Below are 19224 nucleotides of genomic sequence, written 5' to 3' on the forward strand. Positions count from 1 at the left end.
TTCTGGAGGAACAAAAGTCTGAACTCAAAGACACTGAGTTTCTGGTTCATTCTATAATGAGTATTTGCTTTTTTCATTTATTTTATTTAGCTATACTCTAGAAATAAATAGGATGATCTAAGTAAAAGAGGAATCATTAATAATTATTTTTTTTAATTGCTTTCTTCTCATTTTTTCCCCCCCAAGGAGTCCTTTGCTGAACACCTGGGCTATTCGAATGGGGTCATCAATGGGTAAATCTTAAAATTTTTTTTTTTCCAAAAAATAGTGTCATTGTTCCTACCTAAACTCCTCCTCTCTGTGATGCTTCCTGTCATGCAAATATGCACTGCCAGCCTCCTCAGACCTCCTTGTTCCTCAGTGGAGGTAGAGAAGTCATTGACCAAAATGATATCAGCAATCTCTTTTTATTTTACTGACATAAATTGCTGCTTGCCTTGAGCAAGTGGCTACTGAAAGACATAGATCTCATTTAATAGTATCCTAGTGTCCTAAAAATGTTGTTGAAGCTTCAAAGGGCTATAAGTTATAACCAAAAGTGTAGCTTGGGCTTGAAGAGAATTTATCTTATCAAATTTCATGTTGATATTTAACAATGATGTGCATGAGAGAAAATGTGTCATCTGCTATAAGTGTGTATGATTTTACTGTGATTTGTAAAAGTATGGTCTGTATGAGAAACGGTTTTTTGGTTAGCATTGGACATTGAAGAGAATCAGATCTTGCAATCACAAAAAAAAAAAAAAAAAAGGAGCATTGTGTTAATGGAAAGCCTCGCTTGTATTGCACCAGAAAATTCATTATTAGGAGAAGGGGTTGTTCTTGGATCCCATGGGCAGACAGTGTCACTGGGCTAAGAACCAGGAACTGGAACCTATCCAGAAGCAGTGCCACGAAGCTCTCCCTACCTCTCCATGCCTTTCTTTACTCTGGATCACTCCTGTTCCCATCAACTGGCCAGGGTCACATGGTGAAAACAAGGCTACAGAGGGGTCCTCAAGGACAATTCTCAGAGCAGAGATGGACTTTGGGAAGACACACATTTGAACATATGTCTGTTAAAAACAGCATATACCTTACCATAAAATCCACTGCCAATTGATACATTTCAGTGTTATAGACTGCACTGGTAAGTTTTTCAAACAATATTAACCCTAAAATTAAGTTTTAATAGTAACACAACCCTATTGATAAAAGAAAAAAGTGGCTTATTGTGGGGGGAAAAGGCCCTATTTTAGCCTTTCTTCATGTCACGGCGTCTTCTCCATCTCACACTATCATCGTATTTTTGACTTGCCCTGCTACAGTAAGCCAGGACTTCTGTCCCACCCCCATCCGTTCTTACACAGTGTCCATGGTGATCTTGTAAAAAGGTACATACACCAGGTCACATCACTCCCCTGTTGAAAACCCATCAATGGCTTTTCACTGCACTGAACACTACAATATTCAGTGTAGCTGACAGAGCCCTGTGGTGTGTATTCCCATATTTACCCTCCAGCTCTCTGTTCTCATCTCCCAGTATTCTCCCCTCACTTATGTTTAAGCCATACTCACCATTTTTCTTCCAATTTCTCAGACTCGCCAGGCTCCTTTACTCCTCAAGGCCTTTGCACATGCTCTTTCCTCTCCCTGCAATCTCTTCCTCTCTACCCCCATGTCCTCATTCTTCAGCTGCATACCTTCTTACTCATTATTTCAGGTTTTAGCTAGAATGTTCTCTCCAGAGAGGTCACCTCTAACAACACTCTAAAACAGCAGTTGGAAAACTTGTTCTGATAAGGCCAGATTGTAAATATTTTTATCTCTATGGGCCATAAAGTTTCTGTCACATATACTCAATCCTGCTTCTGTAGCATGAAAGCAACCATGGACAAAACAGAAATGAGTGAGTATGGCTGTGTTTCGATAAAACTTTATTTATAAAAACAGGCAATGGGGGCCAGCCCTGTGGCTCACTCAAGAGAGTGCGGTGCTGGCAGCGCCAAGACCGCGGGTTCAGATCCTATATAGGGATGGCCGGTGCATTCACTGGCTGAGCGTGGTGCAGACAACACGGTGCCAAGGGTTGCGATCCCCTTACTGGTCAAAAAAAAAAAAAAAAAAAAACAGGTGATGGGCCAAGGCCAAAGTTTGCTCTAACCAAAAAAAGGTGTCATGTGTTGCTATGAATTCTCTCATTGGAACTTGCTATTTTTCCTCACAGTACTTATCACAAGTTGCATTTATCCATTTTGAAGGTAGAGATTCTATTTTGCTTATCACTATACACATACCTAGCATCGTGCTTGGTACATAGTAGTTGCTCAACAAGTATTTAAATGAATCTTAAGTGCCATAAATTGATGATAGTATATACTTAATAAGTAGGGACTTAAAGGAATACAACATATTCACATGCATATGTGTTTGTGTGTGTGTGAGACAAGGTATTAAGAATGTTAAAGGGCTTACTTTTCTTTCTAGAACCTGTTGTCATTCCTAGTATATACAACGCACTCTATGGGTTTGGTAGGAATATATTTTCTTTTTCCACTAAATACTCTCATTGCTTACAGTTGATATTCATCCAGTTATTCATTCATTCATTCCACAGTTGCTTATTGAATGTTTACTATGTACAAGGCACTATATAAAAAGCAAAGCAATACTGGATCCCTCGAGAAGACAGCAGTAATACTGTCTTCTTGTTTTGCATTTTTGGGTTCAGGGCTGAGCTGTATCGGGCCTCAGGAAAGTTTGAGCTACTTGATCGTATTCTGCCAAAATTGAGAGCGACTAATCACCGAGTGCTGCTTTTCTGCCAGATGACATCTCTCATGACCATCATGGAGGACTACTTTGCTTTTCGGAACTTCCTTTACCTGCGCCTTGATGGTAAGCGAGGAAGGTTTTAGGCTCAGAAGCCATGCTCCTGGAAATGAAGGGATAATGGGCACTTACATCCAATCTCAGTGGAAAAGGAGGGCTAATACTGAAGAATTGACTAGCAGGGTGGGGTGTAGTTTTTCTAGACAGCAGTTTTTTCACCCTCAAGCTTTAAATAGATTGATGTCATTTGCACAGCTTTATATTCCACATGCAAACTAACACAAATGAATTTAGAGTCACTTATGAGGACCATAATTAAACTAACCTAGAATTTTAAAACTCTCCTTGCTCTTAGGATTGACTGTTACCTATGCACCATATAGAATATATTGACAAGCCTTTAACTTTTTCTGATGAGGCATAATTTAAGGGGATAAAGGCTATGTCCTCTCTCTTCAGTAACAGTATAATAGTTCATTAAGATCATATTTAATTATCAGGAAAGTTCTTTATTTTTCTAAATAGAACATATCTATATGATGCATTGTTAACAGATGTGATTTGTTTCCTGGATTTTGCAAACTATGTAAAATATTTGCCTGACTTTAAGAGTAAAATTTAAATACCATGTCTTAAAAATTTAGTGAGCAAACATGAGTGGAAGAAAGTATGAAATTAAGGATGTTCCCTAAATTACTTTATAAATTGGGTACCAGCCATAGTATTTTAGAGATTAAAGATACCAAAGTTTTTGTACTATGGCAGGGAATAACACATCCAAAGAGTAGTGAGTAGCAATTAGAGCGCATTGCCAGCCAGGATGCTGTTTAGTCCCTGGGTACAAAAGTACAGTCCGACTGCCAGTTTTATTTGATGCCATGCTAATATTATTATTAAATGGGAAATTTTAAGTTTATGGCCTTAAAGGTCTTTGTTGTATTTTCAATCCAACATTTTCTCCCCCTCTTGCCATTAATTAAATGTAATTGGATATATACCAGATTCAGACTGGCCATGTTTTCTTACTTGAGTTTTTAGGTGAATTCTCTTTATTGTCTGCCTTTTAGGGTATTATGCATTTTTAAGTAAATTAATCATCTGACAGACTTGATTACTTAAAACCCTTTTACGTCTCCCCTCCAAAGTCACTGAAAACCAATGAATGGTTAAGTAAACATTCGTTTTGATTTCACAGGTACAATTATATTATCCATTCTGTCTCTTTTGGTAAATCTCCTGTGTTGTCTCTTCTCCTTTGACCAGATCACTCCCTCCCTGTGAGGGGAAAATTCAGTACTCTTCCTTCAAAAGATAAACCTTCCTTTAACTGCTGCTCAGGGGAGGGACACTGGGCTTTACTCTCCCCTAGATTTACAGCCCCCCACAGGTATCCTCCATAACTACTGTTTGTTACTTTGTGGCATTTTATTTTGAGTCTCAGCCCTCTGAGGACTGCAGCCTTAGAATATCTGAATCTGTGAAACTGGCAAGAAGTGATTTCCTTGAAACAGATCTTTCTGATGGTTTCTTGCCAGTCTGAGAGAATCTCTTTAATAGTCTGTTGGTTGCTGTCCCTACTGTTATTAATAAAAATAGTCATAACACCTAACATTTATGGAGCATCTACTACCTGTGGGATTGGAGCCAAAGCACTCTGTGTGCATCATTGATTTAATTTCCTCAACAAATAAGGTACTGTAATCCCTGTTTACCAAATTGCTGTTAGAATCCCCATTTAACAGATGAGAAAACAAAGGTAAATGGTGAAACCAGGCTCTAACTTGAATTTCTCTGATTCCAAATTAGCTCAGTTTTAGCAGACCCAGCGAAATATACCCCATCTCTGAAAATACAGTCTGCTTCTCTAGCAACAGCATTTTAAGAACGATTTCATACTTATTCAAAAATTTTTAATTGGTTAATTGAAAATGACCAGGCACTAGAAATAGAGATCGAGTACCCCTCATCCAAAATGCTTGGAAATGGTTACGAATTTTAGATATTTTTGGATTTTGAAATATTTGTAGAATACAGACTGGTTGAGCATCCATAACTCAAAATCCAAAATGCTCCAATGAGCACTTCCTTTGAGCATCATGTTGGTACTCAAACAGCTTTGGATTTTGGAGCATTTCGGATTTCAGATTTTCAGATTAGGGATGCTCAACCTGTGCAAGATGAATGAGCAGCTCACTGTTCCTGCTGTCAGAGAACTTACCGTTAGGCTGAAAAGTAAGCAAGTGTGGTAAGTGTGACATATGGAATTGAGAGGGCTGTACAGGTTTCATTCCTCAGGAAACAGCAGCCATGTATTTTGGGGGTGGAGAGAATCAATGGACAAGCAATCAGCGTCCACATGGATAAATTAGTACACACTCTTCCAAATGCACCACCCTCCACCCACACCCCAACACCCAGTTGTCCAAATGACTTAAGATTTTCATTGCTGAATCTTGATGTCTCAGATTTTTGACTTCAAGGAAAAAATTACTTGATGAAAGCTCAGCAGATTTTTTCTGCAAAGATTATGGTTGCATGAATAGATTTAGCTACTATACATGATAGGTTTTGTTTTCACTGGAAATGATTTTTGAGTGAGAGCAAGTGGTGGTTTCATTTCAGAAGAGAAAATTTTCCAAAAGAGCTGAAACTAAATTAAAATTAGTAATCATGAAAGTCTGGCAGTATGTTCCTTCTGGCAAATTCTGTAATTTTCAACACAATCACCCTTGCTATTAATTGTATTCTTATAATTGGATATGTTCTACATCAAAGTCTAAAAGACCGTGAAACTGATGCTAGTACTGAGCACATGAAGTGCTGTGCCACCTGCAAGGAGCGTTTGCCTTGGATAAACTCTAACATGGTAGTTTGAATCTCCCTGAGCAATATTGAAAAGATTGCTGATCATCAGCACACATCTTGACTTAGGAAACTTTGCCTAATGGAAATGGTAGTCTGGCAAATTCTGAACCTTGTAATAAGAAATTCTGTAGCTTTGCATGTAAAGTGATTTAATCTATTTTGTTTGTTCGTTTTTATAATTTGTCAAGGTCCCAGCTATGAGGGTACTTCAAAAAGTTCGTAAAAAATTAGAATTAAAAGATAATACGAATCTTTACATGAACTTTTAAATACACACCAGTTATATGGTCAGTCTGTTTGCTTGAAGTGTCTGGCATATGGCCTGAAAACTTCTTTGACCAAATAATTTTGATATCCCTTTTGTTTTTCAGTGCTTTATTTTACATGTAGGGTTATTTCATCATATGCAGGCATATCCCCTAATTAGTTTTATTTATATCTTAATGCATGTGATCATTAACTGATTGTTTTTCAGTTGATCCAAACTGTTGAACTTCTACCCTCGGGGTACATAAGATCATAGATGCACAGCTTTTGTACCCTACTGTCAGAAAACAGGGGTCATTATCTCCAGGAGCCCCGTCTTTCCCTGTTTTAGAAGGATATTTCAGTTTCTGTGGCTTTTATTTCAGTTTAAGGCAGAGGATAAATATGTGAACCATTAGTCCATGTGAATAATTTTCTACAGAATTATTACAAATGGAAAGACAATATAGAGAGGACTTCATGGCAAAACAGAACATGTCTTCTATTAGCATCATGAGCAATTAGTTCCCTGTGATCTCAGAAAGCCAATTCTGAAAACAAAACAGAGTTCCACATTTGAAACCTCACTGAGAGCATATTTAGTGCCCCTCTCCCCAAATCCAAATTCGTACAATTCATTGTGGCAGGATTTGGCCAGTTCCCTAAACTCGAAATCTAATTTAGAAAGTAAAATGAGTCTAAAGAATGTTGCTTCATTAAATGAGGAGAGTCTCCAAAACCCCTAGTTCCTAATCCCCAATTGCCGTATGCAGGGAATTGATTTTTTTTTTTTTTTTTCCTCCTCAGGAGTGCCCTTGTTATTTTTATTAGATGTGAAAAACAGATCTCATGTTTGGGAACTTGACCCTCATAGTAACTAGATTCCATTAGCTATAGTCACTTAAATGTTTTAATCCTCTGAAATAAATTGCTGGTATATTTTCATCCTTAAAAAAGAACATGTAGAAATAATATTTGTACTGCATCAGTCAGGGACTATCATGTAGCATGCATACACATTTCCCAACAGCCTAAATAAAGCCTTTTTCAAAACTCAGCATATATATTTCTCTGGTGAAATATGTACAAATGGGATATGGGTGGGTTTTTTTGTTTGTTTGTTTTTTCTCTTCCACAATGCATTTTATAAAATGACCTGGTAAAATACCTTACGAATGCATAGTATGTACTGGAGTGTGTCCCCACAGTGAGCATTGCACTGGGGCTTGGGATTCTCTGTTTAGTCATTGTTTGGGAGCCTCCTCAGATACCATGGGGTGAGCCACCCCCAGGCATATAACATGCTGCTCGTTTGATTGACTTTAGCATCCTTTGAACTCAACAGAGCAGAATGTTGATGTGAGAAATAGACTAAGGGATTCCTTACATTGTTTTTAGATCGTTGTAGCTTCAAATGTTGCTAATAAAGATAAAAATATTTCATTCACATTTTATGTTTTTACCAGCCAGAGCATACTCAGTAGCAATTCAAAAGACAAAGTAGTAGAAATCAACTTTTCTTTTGTTTCCATTCTCTTGGCATAAGTAAGTACTCACTCTAATGGCTATTGGCTAAATTGCTTTAAGCCATTATAATAGTTTTAGTCATGCACATGTGTGTATGTGGGTGCGTTTAAAAATTATTTGGTGTTTTAAAGCAAGAAGTAAATCCAGATAATGTTTTCATTAAATTTTAGGTTAGAGTAAGAATGTTGCAGAGTTTGTAAAGTTGCAATGGAGTTCAGTCAGAAATGTTTAAACTCTTTCTCTCCCTCTCTCTCTTTTTAAAATGTCCAAAGTTCCTTTCAAAAGTACAAAAATCCTGAGGCTTACCTAACCAATGTTAAGAAGAGTCTGGGTGTATTTCTCTGGGAAGCAGGCCTTTCTGTCTCGTTCTGTGCCATTTTCAGGCAGCAGTTAATTGGCAAATTTATTTTTGTTACCCCTGCAGGCACTACCAAGTCTGAAGACCGTGCTGCTTTGCTGAAGAAATTCAATGAACCTGGGTCCCAGTATTTCATTTTCTTGTTAAGCACGAGAGCTGGAGGCCTGGGTTTAAATCTTCAGGCAGCTGATACAGTGGTCATCTTTGACAGCGACTGGAATCCTCATCAGGTCTGCATGTCTGACTCAGGTGCCCAGGCCTCCCTCTGGAGAGGAACTAAAAGATTATGGCTCATCATTCACATCTATAGGACAGAGCAAACTTCTAAACAAGTGGGCCATTTCTCCAAGGGAGAAAGAGCTCAGCCAATTATTATGGCTGCTTTCTTACCTCCCTCGAAGCATGGATATTCAGATGTCCCACACATACCTTTGAAGAGCTCAGGTTTGGGGTAAAAAAAACTCAATTGTTGTAAAACTCAGTCATAATCTCATCTCCTAGGATTGCCATTGAGCAAAGTACATTTCATGAAGGATAAAGCAAAAATGTTCCAAAATGGTACAAAGCAACAGCAATTAACATTTACAGGACCCTCACTCTGTGCCAACCTCTTCATGTGCATTGTTTCTTTCAGTTTTCACAACAACTCTGTGAAGTAGTTAATATGACTGTTTGCATCTTTACAGTCAAAGAAAGTCCTAGGCAGGCTAAGTAACTTCCCAAAGCCAAACAGTTAGTATATGATTGTTAACCTTTTATTATGTGTGTTTTGTTTAAAATCATCATCAAAAAATATTCTATCAAGCATCTATTACTGTAAGTTATTTTAGCCAGGTAAGCTTAGAGTTACCCTTTTAAAAGAGTACTCTGATGATTTAAAAAAAAAAAAAAGAAAAGATTGAATGGGGAACTGTTTTTCTGAATTAGTCTGGGAGGTGATGCACCTGCCTCTAAAATACTGGGTAGAATGGCATTCGTCAGGATTTAGTTCATATTGGAACAAATGTTGAATTCAAAACAGTAAAAAAGGAAAACTGCAGCTTTCACATTTGAATCTAATTCTGTCTACATCAGCTGAACCTGGGCTCCTCACCAAACCTGTTTTCTTACAGTCAGACTATCTCACAGGGTGGTTGTGAAGATTGAGTGGAAAAGGCTTAGAGCCATTGTTTTTGGCAGAAAATAGAGTTCAGGGGTGCATTAGAATTATAAGGGAGCTTTTAAAAAGTATGCATGTCTGCTTCCCATTTCCTACCACTCCACTCCCGATTTTCTTATTTCGTGAGTCTAGGTGCTTTTCCTTTGTTTTTGTTCTCTCCGGTCCTCTAGGGGATTGGACAGTACCCGCGCATATTGAGGATAGGTCTTTCCCACTCTATCTAATCAGGCTCACTTGCTAATCTCTTCTGGAAACATCCTCATAAACACACCCCAAAATAATGCTTTACCAGGTTTCTATGTATTCCTTAATGTAGCCAAGTTGACACCTAAAATTAACCATCACACCATGGCAAAGGATGGGACATCTATGTTTGTATGTTTCTCTCTCTCTCTCCCCCACCCTCCCTCCCTCTGTCCCTCTCACCCCCTCAATCTCCCTTTCTCTTCCCCTGTCCCTCCCTACCTCTTTCTTTCTTTCTTTCCCCTTTCTAGCTCCATTAAAAACTTTGTGGGTACAACTTTTGTGACCAGTTGCTACTGAACAAAGTTGCCTCTTAACTATAGTGAACTAAAATTTTGGCAACAAAACATACACCCCAAATTTCCTCTGGTCTAATTTACCATAAGTTCCTCACATGGGCCATATACCTCTGCAAGTATTAATATCTGCCATAGGCTGATTCACTTCCACCTGATTTGGTAAGTGGCTGTGCAGATTTTTCATATCTGTCACTTAAACATGACCATTAGTTTGGGCAAACCTTTTTTTCATTTTCAGAAATCAGTGACCTTAGAGTGATATAGACAAGTACTGAGTTTTCATTTAAAAGGTTAAGGGAACTAACTTTTATTAAGCCACTCTATCAGATGCTGTTAGGCACTTTGCATACTTCAGGTAATCCTCAAAATATGTGACACATGAGGAAACCAGTCAACACTAGTTTGCTCAGGGGTACACAGCCAGGATTCAGCCTATGTCTGTCTGGGTTTGGGTTTGAATCCTGGGTTCGAGGTCTATCTACCCTGCACCCCTGCATATATATGCATAGCCCCAAAATGAAAGATATAGAGCTCTTTGTACCATGTTGGATTCAGCAAGCATTGAAGAAAACTTTTTGTAAATATTCTCTGTCACACTGAATCAAAATGAAGGCAGATAGATGAAATAGGGGGTTTATATGACTTAGGCTGACAGATTGAACGTAAAGGCCTTAAAGTTGCTAGTTGAAGGCCCTACCTAGAAGCAAAGATAGAACTCACAAATGTGGAATTAGCAATGAAATCCCTCAGGATTACCAAGACTCTAATTTTCAAACTGTTGAATGGAAACATGGGTTGATACTTGTATTTTCAAACCATAGAGCTGGAGCTGCGTTATTACAGAATGGTAACCACAAAGTTACCTGAGAGGCCCTCATCTCAGGCCAGGCTCTTGTCTTCAAGTATTATCACACCCAAATCAGTGTGATGAAGTTTGAGACCACCTCAGAAGTCTTGAATAATCCATCCAATAATTACAGCACTTATTTCTTTGTCACAATAGTCTTTTGTCCCCGCTTTTTGGTTTAGGGACTTAAAGGCTCACATTTCATAAACTTCTGCAGCCCAGAAATACTAAGTCTTGGCACTTTCCAAACAGATGGATAACCATAAACACACAAACATACACTACTGTTCCTATCACCAAACAAAACTAACTGCAACAAGTCACCAAGGATTCCAGAACGTATCACCCTGATTGTATGTTGTCTCCGTCCTCTTCTTTCTCAACGAGTATATCAGCTGCCATCTGCATTTTAGTATGTTTGCGGTTTTACCAGCTTCTTCTGGGACAGGGGTCAGCAGAGGTCTGGGATACTGGGCAAGATGGTCTGCTACATGTTTTTGTACAATCTGCAAGTGAAGAACGGTTTTCACATCTTTAGGTATAAATATAAAAGAGGGGGGGGGAAAGAACAATATCAGCCTTTGGGTGAGAACAGTTACCCAATGTTTGCTCCTAGTCCAGACGACCTGTATTTACTATTGGGCCCATTACAGAAAGTTTGTTGACTCTTGTTCATGAAGAGGTAATGACACAGAGCTTGTCGTCTCGGCTGCTGCTTAACTGTTCTGGTGAAGATGGGTTGAAAGATAATTGAACTAAGGTCTTGAAAAGGAAGTTTGGGGGTGTTTTCCCTAAACCCCCCCACTTTGGATTTTAATTGTATACCTCACATTCTCCTCCTTAGAAAATAATCTAATTTGGATGGGACCCAGCCATGTTCATGGTTCAGCACTATTATATTAACTTATTCAAATACCTTCTGAGAAAAATCTTTTAATTTTAAAGGTCCCTGCAGCAAACACAAATCTCCTGGGCAGACGTTTTCCTGCTGCCCCCTTGTGCTACACAGGTGACCAGGAAACTCATCTGGTCAAGAGGACAGGCTTACAGCTATTGAGCTCTGTGTAAAATATGGTGCTACGAATGCAGGATATGGGGAACAGACCTTTGCCCTAAAAATGTATACCCTACAGTCTAATGGGGACACGTGTAAACTAATTAGCATTGGCCCAGATACCATCCCCTGAACCACATGAATGAAAGTGGTGTGCCAGGAAGTTTTTATTGTGTAGCTGTAAAATTAGGTAACTCTACTTCATAGGTTTATGAAGGTTTTTATTTAAAGAGTTCATTAAAGCCCCTTTCTTATTATAAGAGTAACATAAGTAATCTAATAATGGTAGAGAAAATTGTTAAAACACATGTAAGCAAAATGAAAAAAATTAAATAACACCTATAATCTTGTTACCTGGAGATATAAACATTACTGGCATGTTGGAATTTGTCCTTCCCACCTTTTTCTCGTTATAGATAAATATACAAATATAAGATCATAATGTACATACTCATTTATAACATGTAGTCACACTTATTATAGCTTTGTGTTATTAAATCTCCTACAATTTAATTTTTATGAGACTATGTTGGTATGTACATACAGTAGAGTACTATAATTTATTTAACCAATTGGTTATTATTGAATGTTTACTTCTACATTTTTTTAAAAAAGCCATTATATATAATAAATAATGCTAAGAAGGTACATCCTTATTCCTAAATCTTTGTGCATATCCATGATTAGTTGTTTAGGATAAATTTCCCAAAGTGAAATTTCTGAGTCAGAGTCACACCCAATTTCAACATTTTTGATATACAGTGTCAAATTTCTATCCCCCAAAGTTCATCAGCTTACTACCACACTAGCAATTGTTCTCATTTCATAAACAGAAGACTGAGTCTTTGATAGAGTTAGGTCCCAGGAAATTGGCTCTCTGAGCATTCACTACATGTGTAATGTATGTATGTATAAAGCATGTATGTATAACCCAATGATATTTTAAAAATCATCTTTAACACCTCATACCAACAGGAAGGTGTTTCTTGCAACTTAAGGTTGGTCGTAGGTAATATCTAAATCATAATTCTGACATTAGATGTACCCTCATATAATTTTTCAGTTAGGGCCTAATTCTGAACGTGAACCGAGGGACAGCTAAAAGTATTTTGAGACCTGGATTTGAAAACCTGAAATGTATTTCAGTTGGCTTGGTTAATTTAAACCCAGGTTTCCTCAACCAGGAGAGAACTGGAATTTTTTCAAAGGTAGCTTGTGTGTTTTTAAAATGTAAGCAAAATCTTACCTTAGTAAAGGTGGGTTCAGTAACCCTGCCATGTGTCCCTCTTGGCTAAGGACTTGTTTGCCAGGCTAATCCAGGCTTGTCGGTCCTCACAGCGTGGTGTTCTCTCAAACAGGATCTGCAGGCACAAGACCGAGCTCACCGCATCGGTCAACAGAACGAGGTCCGGGTGCTGAGACTCTGCACTGTGAACAGCGTGGAGGAGAAGATTCTCGCAGCTGCAAAATACAAGCTGAATGTGGATCAGAAAGTTATCCAGGCGGGCATGTTTGATCAGAAGTCTTCGAGCCACGAGCGGAGGGCATTTCTGCAGGCCATACTGGAGCATGAAGAGGAAAATGAGGTACTCCAGAAAGCCACACTTAGGAAATCAAACAGTGACCTTTTGTCTTGGAAGGATTAAGAATAACCCCTTTGTCCCTTCAAGACTTTCCTGGGCTGGCATTAATTAGAATGAATAAATTAGCGGCTATCTTATATCCCAAGCACAGAAAGCCTCTGAAAGTTATCCAGATGAGTGTCTTAAAAGCTGTGGCTAGAGGGACCGCAAGGCTTGGCCTATGGGTGTTTAGGTCACTCCTCCCAGGGAGGTACCACCCATGCTTTATTGTAAATGCTGCCTTCTGTTGGGCAGTTGCAAAACTGCAGGGAGGACTCGCAGTGACAAAATCAGCCAGATGAGACAAGACAGATGGTCTTGTCTCTGGGACGGTCGGTCCCTCCTTGCCTTTTCTTTCTTCCATTCCCAGCCCTCTGTCTCTGCTGTCTTTTGGTCAGGGGCCACAGCACTTCAATGTGTTTGTAGGACAAGGCTTCGCAGCTGTCTTTGGCTCATTTAGCTGTACTTGCACTTGGAAAGTGTGACTTTAACCCCACTTCAGATTTTTAAGAGTTGACCAAAGGCTGAGAAAAATACTGGTTAAAAATTCTCTTTTTATTTGTCGAGATTGTACAAAGAATACATTGACTATGTTTCTTTTAGGGAATCCATGGGTTGTCATTTGTATTTTTTTAGATTGCCAATTTTAGTAATTTTATACTATTCATCCCAAAATGGATATGAAATAAATTTAAAAACATATTTATACAGTCTAGAAAACACAAAATACCAGCACCAGTTCTTACCATAAAACTGGCTGATGATGGACGAATTTGGTTTTGTGTGTCCCTACTTACAAATTAAAGAGTAAGTTTACATATTAGAATGTAATACTATTTTTATTGCATATATGAGATATTGTTTGATTTTGCCTGAAATAGGATATGTATTTTTGAAATCTTTCCAATTATAAATCAAATTCTTTTTAAAAAGTCTTATATACTTTTTTTCTGAGTGAACCTAAATGTGAAGTAAAGCTTGATATTTAGAGGATTGCTGAAATGAATCCTTTTGCAAATTGAAGAGTACTTATGTATTATGCCTAATTTGTCAGCCTTATATATTTGATTAGTTATCCATTGGGTTTCATGAAAATGATGAAAAATACATAAGAATGCCCACTCACACCTCTATACACATTTAAAAATTTTTAATCTCGAATGAGTCACCATTTCTGACTCTTGAAATTGAATATCTGAGACAGATTTAGAGTCAGGTTGTCAGGTGATGTTTTTGTTGCTGTTCACACACTTGGACATTTACGAAAAACAATGTGGTGAATGAAACATACTGTCACAAAGCAGCTGTGGGCAGCACTGACACCCAGGCAATAGTCTCCACTGCATTTTTGCTTATTTTGTGTAGGCCTTGTGAAAATAGTTTCTGACCTGGTTTAGATGGGACGCAAGGAAGGCTGGAGCTTTCTAGCTGCAGGGACATGTTGATCTCTCCCAGGCCCAAGGGCCACCACATGGGGCCTAGAGTGGAAATCCCATGCCCACCTGCTTCTAGCTGTGAGCAGCCTTGCTGGGGTCTACATCTCTCCCAGGCCATCAGTGTGTCCGACAAATGTTACCATTTCCTGGATGGCCTATGTCTTGATGAGAAGACACCTGGGGACACTGATAGACTGTAGTCAAGGGCTCTGGTCTTGAGTATTCCAGGCAGCATAGGCTGCCATCACCACGGTGGACAAGCCACAAAGTGCTAGGGCTCAAAGAACCCAGGAGGATTTATTGCACAGATCCCAGCTATTTGATTCACGAAGGTCAGATCACCATGGCAGGCTTCTTGTCAGTTTAACAGGAGAATCTTTTCATCTTGGGCATGGGGACATCTAGGCCCTCCATTGCATACGTGATAAGAGGGTGACATGTGGTTCCAGGAAGAGGGGAGACAGAGCAGGACATCTGTTCACCAGGGAATGACTTAACCAGATACTTCCTACTGTGAAGGCTGAGCCCACTCCCAGCTAGTCTGTGTCTTTGTCAGATGAAATGTAGTATTTATACAATTGACTTTAATCAGTCTGGAGGTAAACTAGAATAGAAAGTTTTTGAGAAGTAATTATGATCTTGAATCATAGGTTTTTTACTCGATTGGATTGCATTCATTTCTAACACTTATTAAGTTCCTATAGTGGGTAAGGCATTATCTTGGAAACTGAAAAGTCATTTCATTCAAGCTGCTAGCTAGTGCACTCATACACTTTCTGTAAAACAAGTTGCCTTGTTTTGAACAGATTTGTGAAATTGGATGTTTTAAGTTCTGTGTTTTCCTCTCTCTTCCTTCTGCTGATATACTGAAATTCTCCATTTGATTTTTAAGAAGTCCACTCAGCATATGTTAAAAATAATTTTGGAAGATAAGTCCTGTAAAATATGCCCAGATTTTAGAATCATTTTTTAAAAGTGTGCAAGTCAAAGAGTAACATTTTTTGAGAACTGCTGGTTTTTGAGGAATTAGCAGAGAGATAATGTGCCTTTGTTCAATACAATATAAGAGGAAATTCTTTGACCTTATGTAATTACTTTCTCTACTTCATTTAAATTATTTTAATTAAGTATAGTTTTGAGGGTCTTTTGTTATTGATCTCTTTTGAGTTGTCCCAGCCATAGCTCTAAAATTAGCAATAATCATGCCCACTGAAATACATTGATTAAACATATCTTAAAGCCTATATATTTGGCATATATATATGATTTTTATGGTATTGTTCAGTGCCTAGTCACAAAATTTCACATTCATGTTTTTGTAAGGCTTTGAACATAAGCATTTATATTTGGGATACAGCCAATGGAATTAAAAGAACTAATGTTAGGTACTTTTTCATGTGGATTTCCTTATTTAAATCTCACACCTCTCTGTGAAGTAGATGTCATGCCCATTTTACAGATGAAGTCATTGAGGCAGGAAGACGTTAAGTAACTTGTTTTAAAAGTAACAGAATCAAGATGCACACCCAGGAGAACCAGTATTTCTTACAGTGCACCACGTTTCCTCCCTAAGCAGATTTTGCTCTGGGAGGATAGTTTGAATAGCTTGCAAAGTAATAATGGCAAGTATGAAATCCAGTGATCCTTCTCTTTTCTTTCTGGCTTGAGAAATGGGACCTCTCTATTCTGCAGACAGATGCACCTTACATGTTTATACCTCTCCCCAGCTGTCCAGCCTCTTGCCTAAAGCCTATTCAATCACCCTGTTTTTAAACCCCAGGAAGAAGACGAAGTACCAGATGATGAGACTCTGAACCAAATGATTGCTCGACGAGAAGAAGAATTTGATCTTTTTATGGTAATGTTGCAGAAAATCATGAAAACAAATTCTTTATTCCTCTGCCTCTTTTTCTGTTAACCAGTATGTCTGGAGCTTGCATGCCCTGACAGAACTTCATTTGTGAAGGCTGTGCCTTTCTTTCAGTTCAGAGGCTGCAAACTGGTTGGATTTAGCCTGCAGACATATTTTCTTTGGCCCACGCAGCATTTTTTTAAATTTTGCATTTGTTGCCAACATAAAAAGAATCCTGGTTTCTGGCTTCTCTTGAAAAATGAGATCGGGCAATACCAGGCCTCTATCTCTGAGTGGAAACAGTTGGCCAGAGCTGAGTAGCAGCTGCACCCTCTGGACTGGCCATGTGGTCTATAGCTTACCGCACACCCCCCCGCTTTTGGTTTGTTTCTAATCCTAGGCTAGCGCCATTCAGGAAACCTGCCTGGCTCCTGTAGGCATTTGAGTTTACAGCTATGCCCTAGATGTTACTAGATCAAAGCAGATATGCTCCCTTGGGGAGCAGGTGGACAACAACTAAAACAATGCAGGTGTGCCTCTTTTAATTGTTGAAGAGAGCCTGCTTAAGCCAATAGGAACTTTCAAGGTGGGGATAAAGGTATGGCCTTCACTTAAAGATCAAACCAGTTGGATTTCACTTGTACAAAGTAAGTATAAAAGAACATTAGCATTTGAGGACTTAACGTCCGTGGTTTCAACCTTGACGTTTCATAATACATAGCATCTGCAGTCTTACTGAAATGAATTTGATTTATGTGTGAGTCCTGCTATCAGCAGTGTTCATGGGGAGCAAGCCCCTTGGTTAGTGAGGGAGGCTCTGTAGAGGCATGAAGAAGTGATATTTACTGCGTTCTTAAGGCATTTGCTATAGCTGTTTTTGTCTTCCTCTGTATCTCCAATGACCAGAACAGTTCCTGGCACATGGTAGTTCCTTAATAAATCTTTATTGAATGGAATGGATGATGATATTCGCAAAATTTCAGGCTTTGTGAAGATGTCAGGATGGATCAGGATGTGTCAAGTTAAGAGGTTTCCCTTCAACATGTTGATCTTTATCAAAGACGTTTAGCCAGATTGTGGAGAGAGCAAATAAATGTATTGCAGAATCCTAAACTCAGAGGTCCCAAATCCGAATGCCCTCATGTCTCAGATAAGTCACTTGCACAAGTGAAGCATGTGTATAGGTGCGTGTACTGGAGATGCTTTCGCTTTGTCTAAGGGGGACCAAGCTGCAAGGTGGACTTGGGAAGACCATGTAACCAGAAATTACAAATTTTCAAGAGAAGCTGGAAATCCAGGATTTTCTATGTGATTTCTGGATTTCAAAATGTCTGCAACTAAATTCAGTTTTTTATTATTATTATATAAACACCACAGGCCAAACGAAACATGACTATAAGCCAAATATGACCCACAGGGTTTGCAGCCTCTGCCTTTTAGCCTAGACAGTCTTTGAGAATGAGCTCCAGCTGTGTGGAGGCTTATGTTATTTTTTTCTTGTGATTTTTGTCTAGGGAACATTGTGTCCACACAATGATTCATGATAAAAGACATTTAATTTTTTTAAGGAAAACTCATAGCTGTGAGAATAACTCCTGAACTCCTAACCTGGAATATTGGGATATGTTACACAGACACACACACCCTCCACCCCCACATACACCCCTCCACCCCCACATACACACACCCATGAATCACCCTACCCAGGTAAAGCCATTTTGGAGAGAAATGGCAGTAAGAAAGACTTAGCACAGTCAACCTAAGGCATTCATAAAATCTAAATTTCTTAACTCATACTGTTGTTCACATTTACAGATTATTGTCTCTTTAGGGAGGTTCAGGATACACACTGCAAATAGACATCCTCTCTCCTTGAGGAACTTATTAAAATGCAAATATTGGGGAACACAGAGGCAAGAGGCCCTCAGTTTCCCTGGCTGATCACTGATTGGCAATAATTCAGCACTGCTATAGCCTCAGATACTCTCAAGATGCTGGAGAGAATAAGTTTCCTGCTATTATACAAATTAAATTAGGCCCAGAGATGGAGAATTCCATCAGCAGCCCTGAAATAAAGGGAAAAAAGAGCACTGTACCCCTCCTTCCTTACTTTTGGGCTGGGTATCTGTAGAAATTGAAAGCCTCAGAAGAAATTTGAGGCACAGCCTTCTTGTAACTTGGTAATTTTACCACTTGATGAACAGGCTTGTAACAGGTGAGACTGGTTAGGGAACACTTTATTTGTAGGCACTTTGATTCTGTGAATTTTCTGCTTTTTCTTAAAGGTTGGCTTCCATTTGGGGGATTATATAGATTTTTGGTTTGGTTTGGTTTTTTAAAATATTCTAATCTGCTGGCCACCTTTGGCCAATTCACTATTCATTAACACCTCCACCAGGGGGCAGGAAATAAAATTTGAATCCTTGCCAGCTACCTCGATTAAAAAGTGCATGAGAAACAAGAATGGAATGCGCGCTAGAATGTCTTTGGATTTCAAATATTTAAACGCTTTATCCGTTATTATAAAAGTATTAGTTCTCTATAAAATTAATACAAACTCATTATTTGATTTTATATTATAGACACTGTAGTTAACACACGATAGTCTCTTTAAAATAAAACCTTTCTTTTAAACATTTGTCTTGCTTTCTTCTTGTAAAAATGGGACTTTAGAAAAAGTTATCTTCCATACCGAGTACTTATAAATTTTACCTAAAAAGATATTTGACAGCTCATGATTTGTATCGCAACATTTTGCTAACATACAGATGTTACACTTTTAAATGATATGTTCTCTACAAGGCAAGAAGTACTTTTAAAAATAATTGTAAATATAAGGTTTACAATTGGGTCTCGAGACAAATGCATTCATGTAGTACCTGAATAATAAGCTGGACTTTTTCTT

The 19224-nt window shown here is 38.5% G+C and overlaps 1 protein-coding gene across 7 annotated transcripts in view; it reads left to right on the forward strand.

Annotated features, from left to right (window-relative positions):
• SMARCA2 (SWI/SNF related, matrix associated, actin dependent regulator of chromatin, subfamily a, member 2) overlaps positions 1-19224 on the forward strand; it is a 168009-nt gene that overhangs the window by 83759 nt on the left and 65026 nt on the right. For all 7 annotated transcript variants that reach the window (XM_063081477.1, XM_063081483.1, XM_063081479.1 and 4 more), the window contains exons 22-26: positions 187-233; positions 2711-2877; positions 7874-8037; positions 12768-12995; positions 16248-16325. In XM_063081477.1, the coding sequence (XP_062937547.1) occupies positions 187-233; positions 2711-2877; positions 7874-8037; positions 12768-12995; positions 16248-16325 (684 nt within the window). The remainder of the gene's footprint in view (positions 1-186; positions 234-2710; positions 2878-7873; positions 8038-12767; positions 12996-16247; positions 16326-19224) is intronic.

Source organism: Cynocephalus volans, chromosome 16 (assembly GCF_027409185.1).
Source record: "Cynocephalus volans isolate mCynVol1 chromosome 16, mCynVol1.pri, whole genome shotgun sequence".
NCBI classification, from domain to species: domain Eukaryota; kingdom Metazoa; phylum Chordata; class Mammalia; order Dermoptera; family Cynocephalidae; genus Cynocephalus; species Cynocephalus volans.